At 40.1% G+C, this 15,320-nt stretch overlaps 1 protein-coding gene across 1 annotated transcript in view; it reads left to right on the top strand.

The window, feature by feature from the left end:
- The window catches only part of SLC2A13 (solute carrier family 2 member 13), a 298,231-nt gene extending 288,492 nt beyond the window's left edge, over window positions 1–9,739 (top strand). The window contains exons 8-10 of the mRNA XM_019543534.1: window positions 6,816–6,937; window positions 7,389–7,541; window positions 8,725–9,739. Coding sequence (XP_019399079.1) covers window positions 6,816–6,937; window positions 7,389–7,541; window positions 8,725–8,951 — 502 coding nt within the window. The 3' untranslated portion in view covers window positions 8,952–9,739. The remainder of the gene's footprint in view (window positions 1–6,815; window positions 6,938–7,388; window positions 7,542–8,724) is intronic.
- Window positions 9,740–15,320: the final 5,581 nt, after the last annotated feature.

Here is a 15,320-nt window from a genome sequence, read left to right as displayed (position 1 = left end):
CCAGGGCTGGGGCAGGGGTGGGCTCCTTTAAGTGCCCCTTTAAGTGCCTTGGTCCACTGGCTTTGCAAGGGCCTTTCAGCGGGCCAGCAGGGGCAGTAGTCCCCCCATCCCCCAGCGGGCTTAGTTTACCTTCCCTTGCTCTTTACAGCATACTTCCTAGTGATTTGTCTTGCTCTAAATTCTTCTCATGCAAGTCCTTCCAATATTCTACTTGGAAGTTATTTTACCATCTAGTTGGGCCTGTCTTTGGAAAATTTATGCTGACTGTCATGGAAAATGTTTCTCATCAGTTTTGTACCATTATTTTTAGCAGTACAACTTAGGATAACCTTAAAAAGTTCCTTTTCTTTCTTAGTGTCTGTGTATGAGAAAAAAGGTTGGTTTTTTTAATACATTTCATACTAAAAGAAATGTAGTTCTCAGAATCCAAAGACTATTGAAGTTGGCACCAAGACATCCATTCACTACATACTTCTTTGGGTCAAACTTATACAAAATAAGCTTTTTTCAAGTGTTCATATCTTGTCATGTAAAGGAATAAATTGTGATGACAACTAAACCAAAAATTTTTCACATTTTTCCTTAAGCTTAAGAATTTTACGCTGTTATTGGCATTTTATACAAGACTGTTACTGATGATTTACAAATGCTACTACTATTGAAACCATCAAAGTCATGACTTATTATGGGGGACTGCAGTCACCCTGTCATCTCCTGGGAGGGCAATACAGCAAGTAAGTGCATAGGCAATCCGGGATGTTTCTGGAGAGTGTTGGGAACAACTTCTTGGTACAAGTGCTGGACTGGCGAACTAGAGGCCATGCTATTCTTGGCCTGCTGCTCACACAGGGAAAAATGTAGTAGTGGATGGCAACTTGGATAGTGACCATTTGATGATTGAGTTGAGGAAAGGGTAACAGCAGAGTAAGGACCCTGGACTTTGTATCACTCAGGAAACTCATGGGCAGGATCCCCTGGGAGGCCAGTCTGAATGGGACAGAAGTCCAGGAGAATTGGCTGTACTTTAAAGAAGTCTTACTGAGAATGCAGGAACAAACCATCCCAATGTTCAGGAAGACTAGCAAGTATGGCAGAAGACAAGCTTGGCTTAGCAGGGATCTCTTCAGTAAACTAAATCACAAAAGGGAAGCTTCTAAGAAGTAGAAAGTTGTACAAATAACTAGGAAAAAATATAAGTACATTGCTCAGGCATGCAGGGATGAAGTCAGGAAGGCCAAAGCACAATTGGAGTTGCAGCTAGCAAGGGATATGAAGGATAACAAGAAGGGTTTCTACAAGTATGCCAGTAGCAAAAAGAGGATCAGGGAAAGTGTGGGTCTGTTACTGAATGCGGGGGGAGGCAACCTTGTGACAGAGGATGCAAAAAAGGCTGAAGTACTCAATGCCTTTTTCATCTCAGTCTTCACAGGCAAGGTCAGCTCTCAGACTACTGCAGTGGGCAGCAGACTTTAGGGAGGAGCTGAGCAGCCCTCAGTACTAAAAGAGAAGGTTAGGGACTATTTAAGAAAAGCTGGCCATGTACAAGTCCATGGGTCTGGATGGGATGCACCCAAGGGTGCTGAAGGAGTTGGCTGATGTGATTGCAGAGCCATTGGCCATCATCTTTGAAAACTCATGGCGATCTTGAGAGGTCCCAGATGATTGGAAAAGGACAGATGTAGTGCCCATATTTAAGAAAGGGGGAAAAGAGGACCCAGGGAACTATAGACCAGTCAGCCTTACCTCAGTCCCTGGAAAAATCATGGTGTACATCCTCAAGGAATCCATTTCTAAGCATTTGAAGGAGAAAAAGGTGATTAGGAACAGTCAGCATGGATTTTCCAGCGACAAACCATGTCTAATCAACCTGATTGCCTTCTATGATGAGGTGACTGGCTCTGTGGATACGGGGAGACAAGGGGATGTGATATACCTTGATTTTAGCAAGGCTTTTGGTACCGTCTCCCACAGCATTCTCACAGGCAAGCTAAGGAAGTATAGGCTGGATGAATGGACTGTCACAAAACTGGCTGCACATCAGGCTCAGAGGGTAGTAATCAATGGGTCATGTCCAGTTGACAGCTGGTATCAAGTAAAGTGCCCAGAGTTAGACCTGGAGCCAGTTTTGTTCAATGTCTTCAGCAGTGACCTGGAAAATGGCATAGGGTGCACCCTCAGCAAATTTGCAAATAACACCAAGCTGGGGGGAGTAGTCGGGCTAGGATTCAGAGTGACCTAGACAAATAGGGGGTTTGAGCCAAAAGGAATCTCATGAGGTTCAATAAGGACAAGTGCAAAGTGCAGACTTAGGACAGAACAATCCCATGCACCAGTACAGGCTGGGGACTGACTGGCTGGGCAGCAGCTCTGCAGAAAAAGACCTGGGGGTTACTATGGGCAGTAAGCTGAATTTGAACAGCAGTGTGCCCTTGTTGCCAAGAAGGCTAAGAGCATATTGGACTGCACTGGTAGGAGTGTTGCCATTAGGTCAAGGGAAGTGTTTATTCCCCTCTAATCAGCATTGGTGAGACCACATCTGGAGTACTGTGTTCAGTTCTGGGTCTCCCACCCCAGAAAGAACAAATTGGAGACAGTCCAGCAGAAAGCAGTGAAAATGGTGAAAGGGCTGGGGCACATGCCATAGGAGGAGAGGCTGAGGGAACTGGGCTTATTTAATCTAGAGAAGAGAAGACTGATGGGACTTAATAGCAGCCTTCAACTACCTGAAGGGAGTTCAAAATATGATGGAGCCAGACTGTTTTCAATGGTGGCAGATGACAGAGCAAGGAGCAACAGTCTCAAGTTGCAGCAAGGGAACTTTAGGTTAGATATTAGAAATAATTTTCTCACTAGGAGGGTACTAAAACACTGGAAGAGGTTACCCAGAAGTGGTGGAATCTCCATCCTTGGAGGTTTTCAGAACCCGGCTAGACAGCTTTCCCTGGGATGATCTAGTTGAGGATGGCCCTGCTTTGAGCAGGCGGTTGGACTAGATGACCTTTTGAGGTCCCCTCCAACTATAACTTTCTATGATTCTATGTATGCACATATTGTTTTTAAATAACCCCATAAACTGATCGTGTGTTTTGCTTGTGATTGTATTTATTTCAAGTAAAGGAGAGGGCATTATTTGTCAAAGTATCAGCGGTCTCATCTAGCAATAATATACAGAACACCTTGTAACTATCCTATCTAAGTTCAACAAATAGATGTTACCATGTGAATATGAATTTGTACAAATTCACTAAAGCATGTCATCAAATATAATACATATACTAAAACATTGTACTATTGTTCTAGATTTGTTTCCGGTCTGTAGGGCTGATAAAATCCACTGTTAAAACGTTTGAGTGATCCTGAGACACTGTGTTTTCGTCTAGAATTATTCATTTTCAATGGTTGTTTAATTTTCATTAATTAGAATAAAAGGTGCTGCTAAAACTGTCTGTAGACCTTACTTAACAAAAGCAACTTGTATTAAAATATTTTAACTGTAAGACTATTATGTTCTCTCTTAAGCTGCATTTTGAGGGGAAATGAACCAATACATCCTTACAGTTTATAGTTTTATGGTAATGGTTTGACACAGTCTTGTTATTTATAAACCCTTTGCACTAGTACCTGATTTGATTTTCTTTTACAAACTATTGCTGTGAAATTTTCTCCTTGAACTTGCATTTCTGAAGATTGCTGGGAAACTATTTGAGCAGCTGCCATAGGCTTTCCATTCATTCAGTACCAGATACAGCTCTTTAGGAGCTGCGTACCATGCAGTACCTATTACTAGTAAGATAGTCCTTAGTAACATGATAGATGATTGTATTAAAATGACCACATGAGCAGTACTTCATGCTGCAGTAAATTTTTGGAGTGCTGGCCTTGAATGAGGTTTATTTATTTGCATCTCTTGGTGTGCTAGCCTACAGCAAGTGCAAAGCTCTGTCTGTAGCTAATGCTTGCTGTTTGAGACAGATTCATACTTGCTGAGGTTTTGCCAATTCCATTTTCTCGTGCTGTTCTTATTTCTGTTGCACTGAATCCATGTTCCTGAAACAGAGCTTCCTCTCACTTACAGGGGGTTCTAGAGGGAAAAGATCAGTGGCCTCAGCAGTAGGAGGTTTTTAACAACATGTGTTTTTTCCATATAGTCTGTTTATTCCACTCTGTCAAAAGTAGGACACATCTGGGAGAAAACAGTGGTAAAATGAAACGTCTAGGCCTCCTGGTGGCCTGGCTCTGTGAATCAGCAGGTTGGTGCATGCTGATATAAATGGATACAAGATAATAAACCAAGTAACTTTGTTTACTGAGAGACACTTTCACAAGAAAGCATCGGACTATTCTTCGAGGGGCAGCTGCAGTACTGGCTGAAAGGAATCAAGAAACCAATTACTGCATTGTTTGTATCCAGACATTTTAAAGTGATAATCAGCTGGTATTCATTACTAAGCACCTGCAAATGAAATAAAAGTAGCAGTAAAAGAAGCATATGTGTACTAGTGAAACTGTGAAATTGTCCGAGCAATCCCGTGATTTGATAATGATGCAAATGGAAAGGATGGTAATGGGCGAAGGCTGTGTTGTCACCAGGTGCTTGGAAATTAAGCAGGTTTCTCAACTCATATTTGAGAAATCGCCAGCATACCCGCAGCTCACCAGTGTATGTAAATATCACTCTGTGGACAATGCTTGAATTGAATGGTGCGGTGCATGAAATGCTATGAAAGGTTGATTAAAAAAAAAAGATGATAGCCTTCTTTTTGAATGATATTGAGCCATTATGCATATTTGTCACCTCATAGCTGGAAGCAAACAGACAGACACTGAATGAGAAAGGGTTCCTCAATGAGCAGTTTACTGCTTAGTGAATGAAGAAAGGCTCCCCTGGTTACGTTAGTGGCAAGAAGTGCAGGTGGTCACATTAGCATCTGCAGTCACCGAACAGGCACAAGCGGCTCCAGAGTAGTGTCCAGAGGAAGGGACTCGCACCTTGCTGCCGCCTCCTCTGCCAGTAACAGCAGCAGTGTGTGTGCCAGTGAGTGAAGGGCACGTCAGGAAACGTAGTCCTGAGGAGGCAAGCAGCTGGAATTTGCTGCTGCTGGGGAGAGATGTCACCCTATTTTTTGCCACTAAAATTAGGAGTTTTTGTGGCCGTCAACATAGATGTCTGCAGGAGGTGACATCTTCCCTCAGCACCAGTGAACTCCAGCTGCTGCTTCTGCGCACGGCCAAACCTTCCAGAGCCAGAAAAGCTACAGGGAAAGGGAGGGGTTGGGGGACTGCCCCAGGCCAGCTGTGCCTCTGGCTGAATGCTACTACTGTAGCATATATTGCCAACCTCACCATTTTCAAGGGGGCCAGACCAAGCTGCAGAAGTGTGGCTAAACCAAAGGCCCCAAAGCCTGTCTCTGAGGTGTGTGCAGGGAGCCTGCTCCGATGTGCTGGAAATCCAGCACTCCAGCAAACTCGAGCATCACATGTATCAGCATCCCTGCACTGAAAAATGGCGGCAGGGTACTTTGAATTAAAGCTAACTCAACGAGCTTTAGTTTAAAGCACCCCGCCGCCATTTTTTGGTGCAGGGATGCTGATACGTATGATGCTCTGGCATTTTTAATTTGCATGGCTTGCTAATTAAAGCACCCCCACTCTCCCTGCCAAATGTAAAAATGCCCTAAATGACTGTAAAATGAACTTTGCAGATGTGACAACCAGAGCTTGGCCAGCAAAACAAAGGAAGCCGTCAACATGTCCAGCTACACCAGTAATGAGATCCAATTAAACAGAAAATAAGGCCTTAAATTAGATGATCCAAATATACTGTATTGTAGCTTTAGCTTACACTAATGATTAGTGTAACTAAATATATTAGATGCTGTTTTGCTGTAAAAGATATATTTTTGGTAAGATTCTTAAAAAAGTTGTAAAAGCAAAGCAGCCTTATCAGAGAAGACCATAAACTAAGATGGGAGGAAAAAGAAGCACTCCACAATTACGAGGGGAACAGGATAGAGTTATGGAAGTGTAACTTTCACAGGAACATAAATCCCAACTAACTGACATCTTTAGGTTTACAAGAAATCTGGTTTACTCCAGTGACAAAATTTTCAGTGAAACAAAGAAATATAAATAAAACCAAGCAAAACATTTATTAGAATAGGCATCTATAAATTTAAAATATGGGCTGGAGGGAAATTTGGAAAATTTAGAAAATTGAGGCAGATCTGCTACCTCTTCCCCGCAGTTGAGTCTCCCCAGCCCAGTGTAAGTATGTGTTGTCTATGTTGTGCTGTCACGAGTAGACATAGACTTTGGGATTAGTGTTTGTTTCCGTGTTTTGGGGTGTAAGCAATAAAAGATCAGGTTGTAGACCTGTCTCTTGCCTCTTTTATCAGTCACCAATCTGTAAATTTATCTGTAATCCATGTACCACATTTTGCCTAGAGACCTAATACTGAAGTTCTGACTCGAGTGAGCAACAGTTATGTGAATGGTCCCATTGGAAATAGAGACTGTTCCACTGAAGAATTGTAGACAGGAGTCTGCTGTTAAAATGAAGACCTCTTCTCATATTCCTCCTTGGGCTATGGTATTAAACACAAAGTATCTTTGAAAAGCACTGGAAGATGCTGCATACCTGAATATAGAATTTGGCCCAAAATGTCTTGATTAAATTAAGTGACAGTTCAGCTTTCTAATTGTATACTTATTTTATCTTACATTTCTAGCACTTTGACTAAGATGTTTCATATTGAAATGCTGTTCATTTCCTGAAATGTATTACCTAATGTTCATGTTATATGGTAATTTTTCAGGTGTTCAAATGAAACCATGTTCAAAAGAGAAGATTTATTTTGGGCATACAACTACTGTCCTACTCCGTACGCTTGGACAGCTCTTCTGGGCCTTATTTTATACCTGGTTTTCTTCGCACCTGGTAAACAAATACTTGTTTTAGCACAGGGGTGGCTAACCTGTGGTTTCTGTGCCACAAGTGACACAGGTAGCCTCTGTATGTCGCACGCAGCAGATTAGGGGGCAGGCAGCATAGTGACAGATAGGACAGGGAGAAAACAGAATAGCAGATCAAACAAGGAACACTGTCAGGACAGAGAGAAGAAAGCAGAGCAACAGATCAAGCAAGGAGCACAGGGCAGGAAGCAAATAGCAGGACAGCAGATCGGACAGGGGAAGGGAGTTGGGGTGGTGCTTGAAGAAGGCATGGGGCTTACTTTGTGGTATGTGACAAAATGGTTGTCCCCTGTTTTAGCATGTAGCTTTAAAATAATTCTTGAACACTTAAAAGTTTGGAATAGTCAGACCACGTTGAACTTTTCTTACTGTTCCATTGACTGTTATGCTAAAGTAAATCTTTCTGATATTCTCAGGAATGGGACCCATGCCTTGGACAGTAAATTCTGAAATATATCCACTTTGGGCCAGAAGCATAGGGAATGCATGTTCATCTGGTGTCAACTGGATTTTCAATGTTCTTGTATCACTGACATTTTTGCATATAGCAGAGTACCTTACATACTATGGTAAGTAGTATGTATACCTGATGCTAATATTTTACATACCACGATATGTAAATTTGCTGCAGTTCGTATTATGGATATTTTAGCCCTGTGGTAGTATGCAAGTTCAGCTGATTGACATTGGCTTAATGACTTCTACTGAAAAGGAGAATCCGAAAAGATGCTAATATGATATAAAGGAAAGAAACTGTCTATTTAGTGAACTACAACAGTTCCTGTTGAAAAAGGCAACATTTGTAAAGTGTTACCATGTAGTGGCAGCTGAGATTCTTCTTCATGCCACAGTCTACATAGAACTTCACAGCAGGATTCACAGGCAGTCCTGCGACCCCAGAGTCCTTCTAGAGCAGTATTTGGCCATGATCCACAGAACCATCATTCTGTGGATTGGTGGGATCACTGATGGTGATCTGTTAGTCTTTGATCTTGTCTGCCCTCTGGCAAAGCAGATACAGAGCCACCTTCGTCTGTCGCATCAAAATTCCCATAATTAGAGAGGAGACATTCTACAGTTTGAGTTTACCTCTTGTATTTCAGTTGTCTGTTTTCTTTAAACATTTCTATGGCCACATCTTCCCTGTGGTGACATAGCCAAGGTCATCCCCCACAGACACTCCCAAAAACAGTGGAGATTGAGGTCTCAAGAGCCACCATATGAGGCCACCCCAAAGCAACCTTATGGCTTTATTTCTGGATTTGGAGAGTGCAAGCCAGGGGGTCATACATGGTGACATTCCCCACTAGAAAATGCTGCTGCTGCTGCTGCTGCAGTGTGAACATGGCTTATGCTTTTGAGGTCATCTCAGGGTCCTTTCACATAGGAGGGAGAGCCCCTTGTGCTTCATACCTGTCTTTGTTCTTGGCTTCCTTTAATATTATTGCTACTTATTTTTAAGTGTGAAGCAGTTAAGTGAAAAAGATCCATATTAATTTCCACATTACTCCAAAACCAAATGGAATAATTGCTTCCTTCTTCATTTGAGCTATTATAGTGTCGTATAATAAAGCATTCTTTCCTTGTGTCCACATTCATCTAGTTTTTATTGTAATGCTACAGCTGAAATCTTTACTTTCACAGACTTCTTTGATTTCTGTAGCTTCTAAATTCTGTTGCTCCTTTTGTTCCATAAAAAAGGCTGAGAGGAAATATTATGTAACCTGGTACATGTGTTGTTTTATATTACAGGAGTATTCTTCCTCTACGCAGGGTTTGCTGGCGTGGGACTCATTTTCATCTACGGATGCCTTCCTGAGACTAAAGGGAAAAAACTAGAGGAAATTGAATCTTTATTTGAAAGCAAGCTATGTACATGCGGTATGTCAGATTCTGATGAAGGGAGGTATATTGAATATATTCGGGTAAAGGGAAGTAATTATCATCTTTCTGACAATGATGCTTCTGATGTGGAATAATTTTCAGCTGCTGATGTATTTAATCATTTAAAAGCCTTCTGGGGGAAGAACAGCTCTTGGTGACCTCACTGCCCTGCTTCTGGTCTGGTTCTTCTTTCTACTGTTTTGTTACAAATGCTTTTATGTTCTATAATACTTCATTTGATAGACAATAAAATGTTCTGCTGTTTTCTTGATAAGTGAAAGCAATGGCTTCCAAAGGAAATTTCATTCTATGGTAATATAAATTTTTACCAACTGTGTGAGATTCTGCACCCTCCTGAATTACTCCAATTTGTGCATTACACCAAATGAAATGGATAGCACACAGTGATACAGAGTGATTATGTTTATTTACTGATAAAAATAATATAATGGCTAATCAGAAACCAGATGGATCATAAAAGACCTTGTGTTTACACTTCTGTGGCCCTTCAAATTATTCTGCTGTGTAATAAGCAAAATGTGAAATCCACAGGTTGTTATAGCAGTAAATATTTACAACAATAACTGAGTTTTGAAAATACAAATATCTTCTGTATATGTAGGCAAGAGGTCTCTAAGTTATTCTGATGGAATTCCACTTTTTGGTGCTTTGTGGTGATTAACAGAGAGCCATACTTGGACATGCTCAGTGTTTCGACTATAATCTCAGAATGGATGTTTTACATTGTCCAACTACTGCTCTTTGACTACATAATATAAACAGTAGGTGGCATTCGTGAACTAAATTGCCAAAGAACAACTATAAGCTCACAACAGGGTGTAGGTAATCATGACTGTCTACACAAAAAAGTAACATCTATTATTAAGTGCAATTTAAAGGCCTAGGTTAAATGGAAATGATTTTTTTCCCTCTTATTTGTGCATCTGAGCATTCAGGTATACACCTTGTTTGAAGACAAAATATCACCATTTTGAAAAAATAAAATCACGGTAAAGCTTTTGTGCTGAAAAGCTGAATGTTGATTGCAATTTGATATCCCTATTGCTTTCCATTGATATTGGTGTTTGTGCAACGTGATCCTAGTAAATCTGTCTCCTTTCACTTAACCAGCATACTTGGATCCCCTCAGAAATGTAGTATTGGACAAAAGCCTACATTTGCTTGTATTCATTAATTGCCTTATGAAGCATTGCAAAATTGTCAAGAAAATTTGCCATGTCAGGCACAAAAATCTATTCATGTGGCCTCACCACAAGAATAAAACAATTATTATAAATTGTATTCTTTTCACCTGCCAAAAATGTACTTACTTTAGCATAAAATTGGGTTTTGTAAGGGTACATTAATGTGATTCTCTTGTCTACTGTCCTTTCCTTTTTAATCCTTCAGAGATATAAGTTTGAAAAATGTCAGAAATTCAGACTCATACCTTAGAAATATTCGTTCCTTTGAAAGAATATGGAAATACCCCTTTGCTTATATATGGCTCCCTGTCCCCTGGTAAAACATGTCTTTATTTGCATTATGTATATTTCAGTGAAACTGTCATTCCATTTCTAGAGGTGGGCTTGCTTGCCTTCTGTTGGAGTGGAAAGAAATACCTTGAATGTGGGTTTGCTGTTTAAAAAACAAAATGTTATTTGTTACCTAATTATTTTTAGTAGGTCACATGGATAATAAGTTTTTATTGCGATTTCCAGGTCTGGTTTATACTGTTCTATATAATTTTATACACGGGTTTTTCTTACTCTTTCCCCCTTGTTTTGTGTATTTTGTCTGTTCAGTGTCTTTTTGTGGCTGTCTTTATAACTTTGTAAAAACAATCAAAGAAACATTTTTAAAAGGGAAAGCTTTTAAAATGTCCCTCTGTAATTTGGCTTGGAAATGGAGAGGAAAGCGTGACAGAAGGAGGAGGGGCTTTTCAATAAATCAGATTCTCAAAACTTAGGCACTGCTGGACTCTGAACACTGACTTAGCTGAGCAGTCGGAGCACTGGGCTCTCTGGCCTTAGACCTCTTCTCTCTTTTAAGCTCATGTTATGTTTGTGTTCGGAGCACCCGCCGTTGAAAATGTTCTGTCGTGTACAGGCTCATGGACACATCCCAACTGTCACACCCATTGCCTATTTACGACCCTCACCAAAGGCATGCCATAGTCATAATCATTCGTAAGCTGCACTTGTAATAGGCAAGACCAAACACTTTTATGGGCAAACTGGTTTCTGCCTGAAGCCCAAAAGTCTTCTCCAAAGCCCTACGTCAGGAAAGTGTCCCTCTTCAGGACAGCCTGTAAACAAGTGCATAACTTTCAATGTGTGCTTACCTAGTGTCTGTCCTCATTAGAAGTTATCGTAAGCAAGTATGTAAAGACTTTTGTAAATTGGGACTTAGAACCAGGATCCAGCAAAGTACTTAAGTATGTACTTGATTTAACGCACGTGATTAGTCTCCTCCATATAGTGCTTTACTGGACTGGGGCCAAATTCGTTAGAATGCAGGTGGTGAATAGTACTTTCAGTATTCATTTCATGTCCCCCTATTGCACCAACATCCATGAGTACACAAAGATAAATGCATTGATGTCACTCACGTGGCATAACCAAAGTAAAGTTACTGTGATAGTACCTTGTCACAAGATCAGTGTCTTGTTTTTCAGACCAATGTTGGGGCTTTTTAGCAACAGAAGACCATCTTCATTTGTCAACATTGTTTCAGTGATGTTTGCATAAATGGCATTCAACTGTGCACACAGTGCTCAACTATTTTTCTCTGACTCTTGTGATTTTAATCTTATTAATCTTATTGCAGACCATTTTCTAAAGTCTTGCATGACATTTACCTGCTCTCTACATAGCATCTAAAATCACACCAGGCATTTCAGTAGTGAATATAGCTGAATAATGAGGGCACAAAACCTACTGGTTTATTTTCTATCACTTCTCCCCCACCTCAGTGGAGTTTGTCTTCCTATTCCTGTTCATTTTTACAAATCAGAGATAACATTCCATATCTTAGGAGCATTAGACATAATACAAGATTTATTTATGAGAAAAATGAGATCAAATAAATACTTGAAATTACTCTTACACAATTAGGGTTTTATTTTTAGAATCTGTGAACATTTATAATGTATGAAGAAAATTAAATAAATGTTTCTATTTTGCAACAGATTTTTTATATTTGTGCATATTTTAAGTTTTAAAAATTTTTGCTAGCATGGGGTAGACTTAATAACATTCCAGATAAAAGGATATAAATACAATGTAGCCAAATAATTTCTTACAGTAAGATTTTAATTTTAAAAGTACGCCTAAGCACAATGCACAATATTTTTATTAAAAGCTTTCTGTAGAAGATGTGATATTGTTTTGTTATGAGTATTGCATGCTTAATTCAGGTGTTCCGTGCATCAGGAAAGTTAGAGTCAAGTTGGTAGCACAATTTTGGGTAAACTGGTTTATCTGTTGTTCATTAAAATTTGTGGTATTTGATACCCCTGCTGCTTTGCATCATGTTAGTCTGAAAATAAGTGCAGGAAAAGTTAGTCCAGATGCATTTTTAATCTTTCTGATTTAGTTCATGTATCGCAATATGCTAACCAGTTTTAGAATTCTCAATAACTTCTCTAAAGTTATTTGCTACTTGTTTCTGCCCCTTGTCAAGTTATTGAAATAAACACTTTAAAAAGTTTTGAAGATAATAAAAGGGACTAAGCCTTTAGGAATCAATAAAAAATGAAATGTAGTTGCAATGCATGCACAGTAGTTCATTTTCATAAGTGTATTTATTATCTTGTGACTTGCAGTGACAGCCATGGACAGTGATACCCATGTAATAGGGGAAGATGCATCATAAGAAATGTTACCATGCTAACATCTTTTTGAATGAATTGGAAGTTGTGATATTTCATTTGTGGAAAAGTTACTGCTAGGAAATCAAAGAACAAAGATACTGTATTAAAGAGTTTTCTAAAGTGATGTTTCAGTTGAGACCCCACAGACAAGAAATCTTTTGTTACTTACCTCAAAGTGCCTGTCCCCAAGGTGGGGAGGGGGTTGGTGGAGACAAACAAGTTTATTCACCAAAGTGAATATGCCAAAATGGCAGATCTTGCTGCTCCTCTATGGGTGCAGAGGGCCCTATAGCAGGGGTCCCGCTGCTATTTTACAAAATTAGAAACTTGTGGAACTGTGGAGCCCAGGTCCGGGGATTACTACCATTGACATCAGTGACTCCTCTGTGTGTGAAAACTTGATGGGGGTCCAGGACTGAGCTAGAAGAATAGTGGAGCTCCATCTCTCCTCTCTCCCTTTCATCTGCAGAGTCCCCACAGCCCTCAATTGCCTGGTTGGGTCACTAAACCAAGTCTGACCCTCAGGCCTTGAGAGAAGCTTGTGACAGTTAATGGGAGTCTTCCCTTTGGCTTTCAGGGCACTGGCCCTGGCCCTGTGGACAGCATCCAGTGGGTAGTTAAGGGTGGACCTAATTCATAGTTCTGGGATTTTGCTTGCTCAACTTCAATCTGATTTTAACAATTTGGAGGGGGGGGGGTTAAACACTGTAAGAAAATACATAAAGCCTTATTTTTATTAGCTAAGCATTGCTCAAACAAAAGAGATGTGTCGTTCTGTAGTATGGAAGGAGTTTCGTTGAAAGGCAAAGTTCTGTTAAGCACTTTAAAAAGCAAAGATGTTTGTGCACTTTTTCTGAGAGATTCCAATGAACCAAATCCCATTCCTCTTTGTCTGAAAGAATATAGAGCTTCGTGTACCAGGCCAGAAGCAGATAATCCACAATATGTGCTTTACGGCAAAATGTGTTTTATTGCGGGTAATATTTACAGCTTACACGTAGCTGCTGCCTATAAAAATGACTCTGAATTGTTGTCCAGACCTAAATAAGTCACATTTTCTGTTCAAAAATATTGGTGGTTTTCTATAAATCTTCATAGCCTTGTGTACAGTATAGTTCAACATAATCTATGAAGTGGTTTAGGTTTTAGCGGTGTTAAAAATGTCAGCACAGTCAATTCTTTTAGGTGAACATTGTTAGAGAAATATTGTTGTTTGTGCTACTGGGGTGGGGGGTAAACTCCTTAAGGCAAATCTATAGATTTTAAAAGTCAGAGAAAATGGCAGTTCTTATCTATTTTGTGTATGTTTTCATATAGAGAAATGAGATTTCTATGTGCCAATAATCATCACTGTGGTGTTTTGTAACAGAGTGTTAATGGTGTTCCAAAGTTCTGTATATGGAAATATTTTAGCCACATGACCTGTTAGTGTGAACCAAGGGCATGTTTCTAATCTCACTTACACCAGTTTCTCAACGGTGTACCTCTATCAACTTAAATAGAGTTATTCCTGAGTTTCACCTATATATGTTAGAGCAGAATCAGGCATCATGAATCCAGTTTCCAGAAACCCTTCCTTTTTATGTAGTAAATATATGGTACGTTACATCTGAGTGAAGAAGATGGCATGTAGAAGTATGAAGCTCTAAATATGGTTCTGTTTAAACTGACAGTTTTTTCTTTGGGTTTTATTTCCCAGAACATACTTTGACAGTTCATTGTGTTTATCTAACTAGCAAGGGGTAGCACAGATGAATGATGATACGTGAATAATGTCCATGCACTTAAAAATCAGAATACAATTTATACCAGGGGTGGCCAACCTGTGGCACAAGTGGCACAGGCAGCCTGTGTGTGTGGCATGAGTCAGATCAGGGAAGAGACCAGCAACGCAGCAGCGGATAGGACAGGGAGAAGCAGAGCAGAAGATCAGACAGGGCAGAGAGCAGAAATTAGATCAGAAAACCATGCAGAGGAAAGGGATCAGAGTGGCATCCAGGAAGGGTGCAGGGCTACTTTGTGGTACACCTGCCAAAAACAGCTGGCTCCTGCAGATTTATAGCGTCAGAAAACAGGCAAATTTCTCTCACTGCCTTAAACATTCTGCAGATCTACAAAAGTACCAGAAGTGGGACTATCGCTAGGATTTCTGCAGCAAAAACTCAGCCTCGTGGGACAGGTCCTCAGTTAAAGTAAAGTGCAGTAGTTCTCTTAAAGCTGTGCACCTGCCCCAGGTTACACTGGAGCCCCAGTCCAGCAGAACACACATCAACTGTTCAGTTTTAAGCACTTGCATAGTCCCAGTACTACACATAGTCCTGTAGCCCAGTGAAGGCAGTAAGACAATTCATGTGCTTAAAATTATGCATTTGCTTAAGTTCTCTGCGGGAACAGGGCATAGTGGAGGATCAACCCTACACATGCAGGAGTTCTTCAGTTAGACTTACTTAAGCCAACAGCATCTCTGACTTGCTATTTCTATAATAAATTCAGATTTAAAATATTTGAAATAAAATGTATTTTGAAACTAAATTGAAAGTAGTACTTTTATGCTTAATGCATATGTGAAGCCTAATCCCTGACTGCATGT

Source organism: Crocodylus porosus, unplaced genomic scaffold (assembly GCF_001723895.1).
Source record: "Crocodylus porosus isolate Cpor-Errol unplaced genomic scaffold, CroPor_comp1, whole genome shotgun sequence".
Lineage (NCBI taxonomy): Eukaryota > Metazoa > Chordata > Crocodylia > Crocodylidae > Crocodylus > Crocodylus porosus.
Note: the sequence above shows the minus strand (reverse complement) of the source record. Positions and strands in the feature narration are given on the sequence as shown.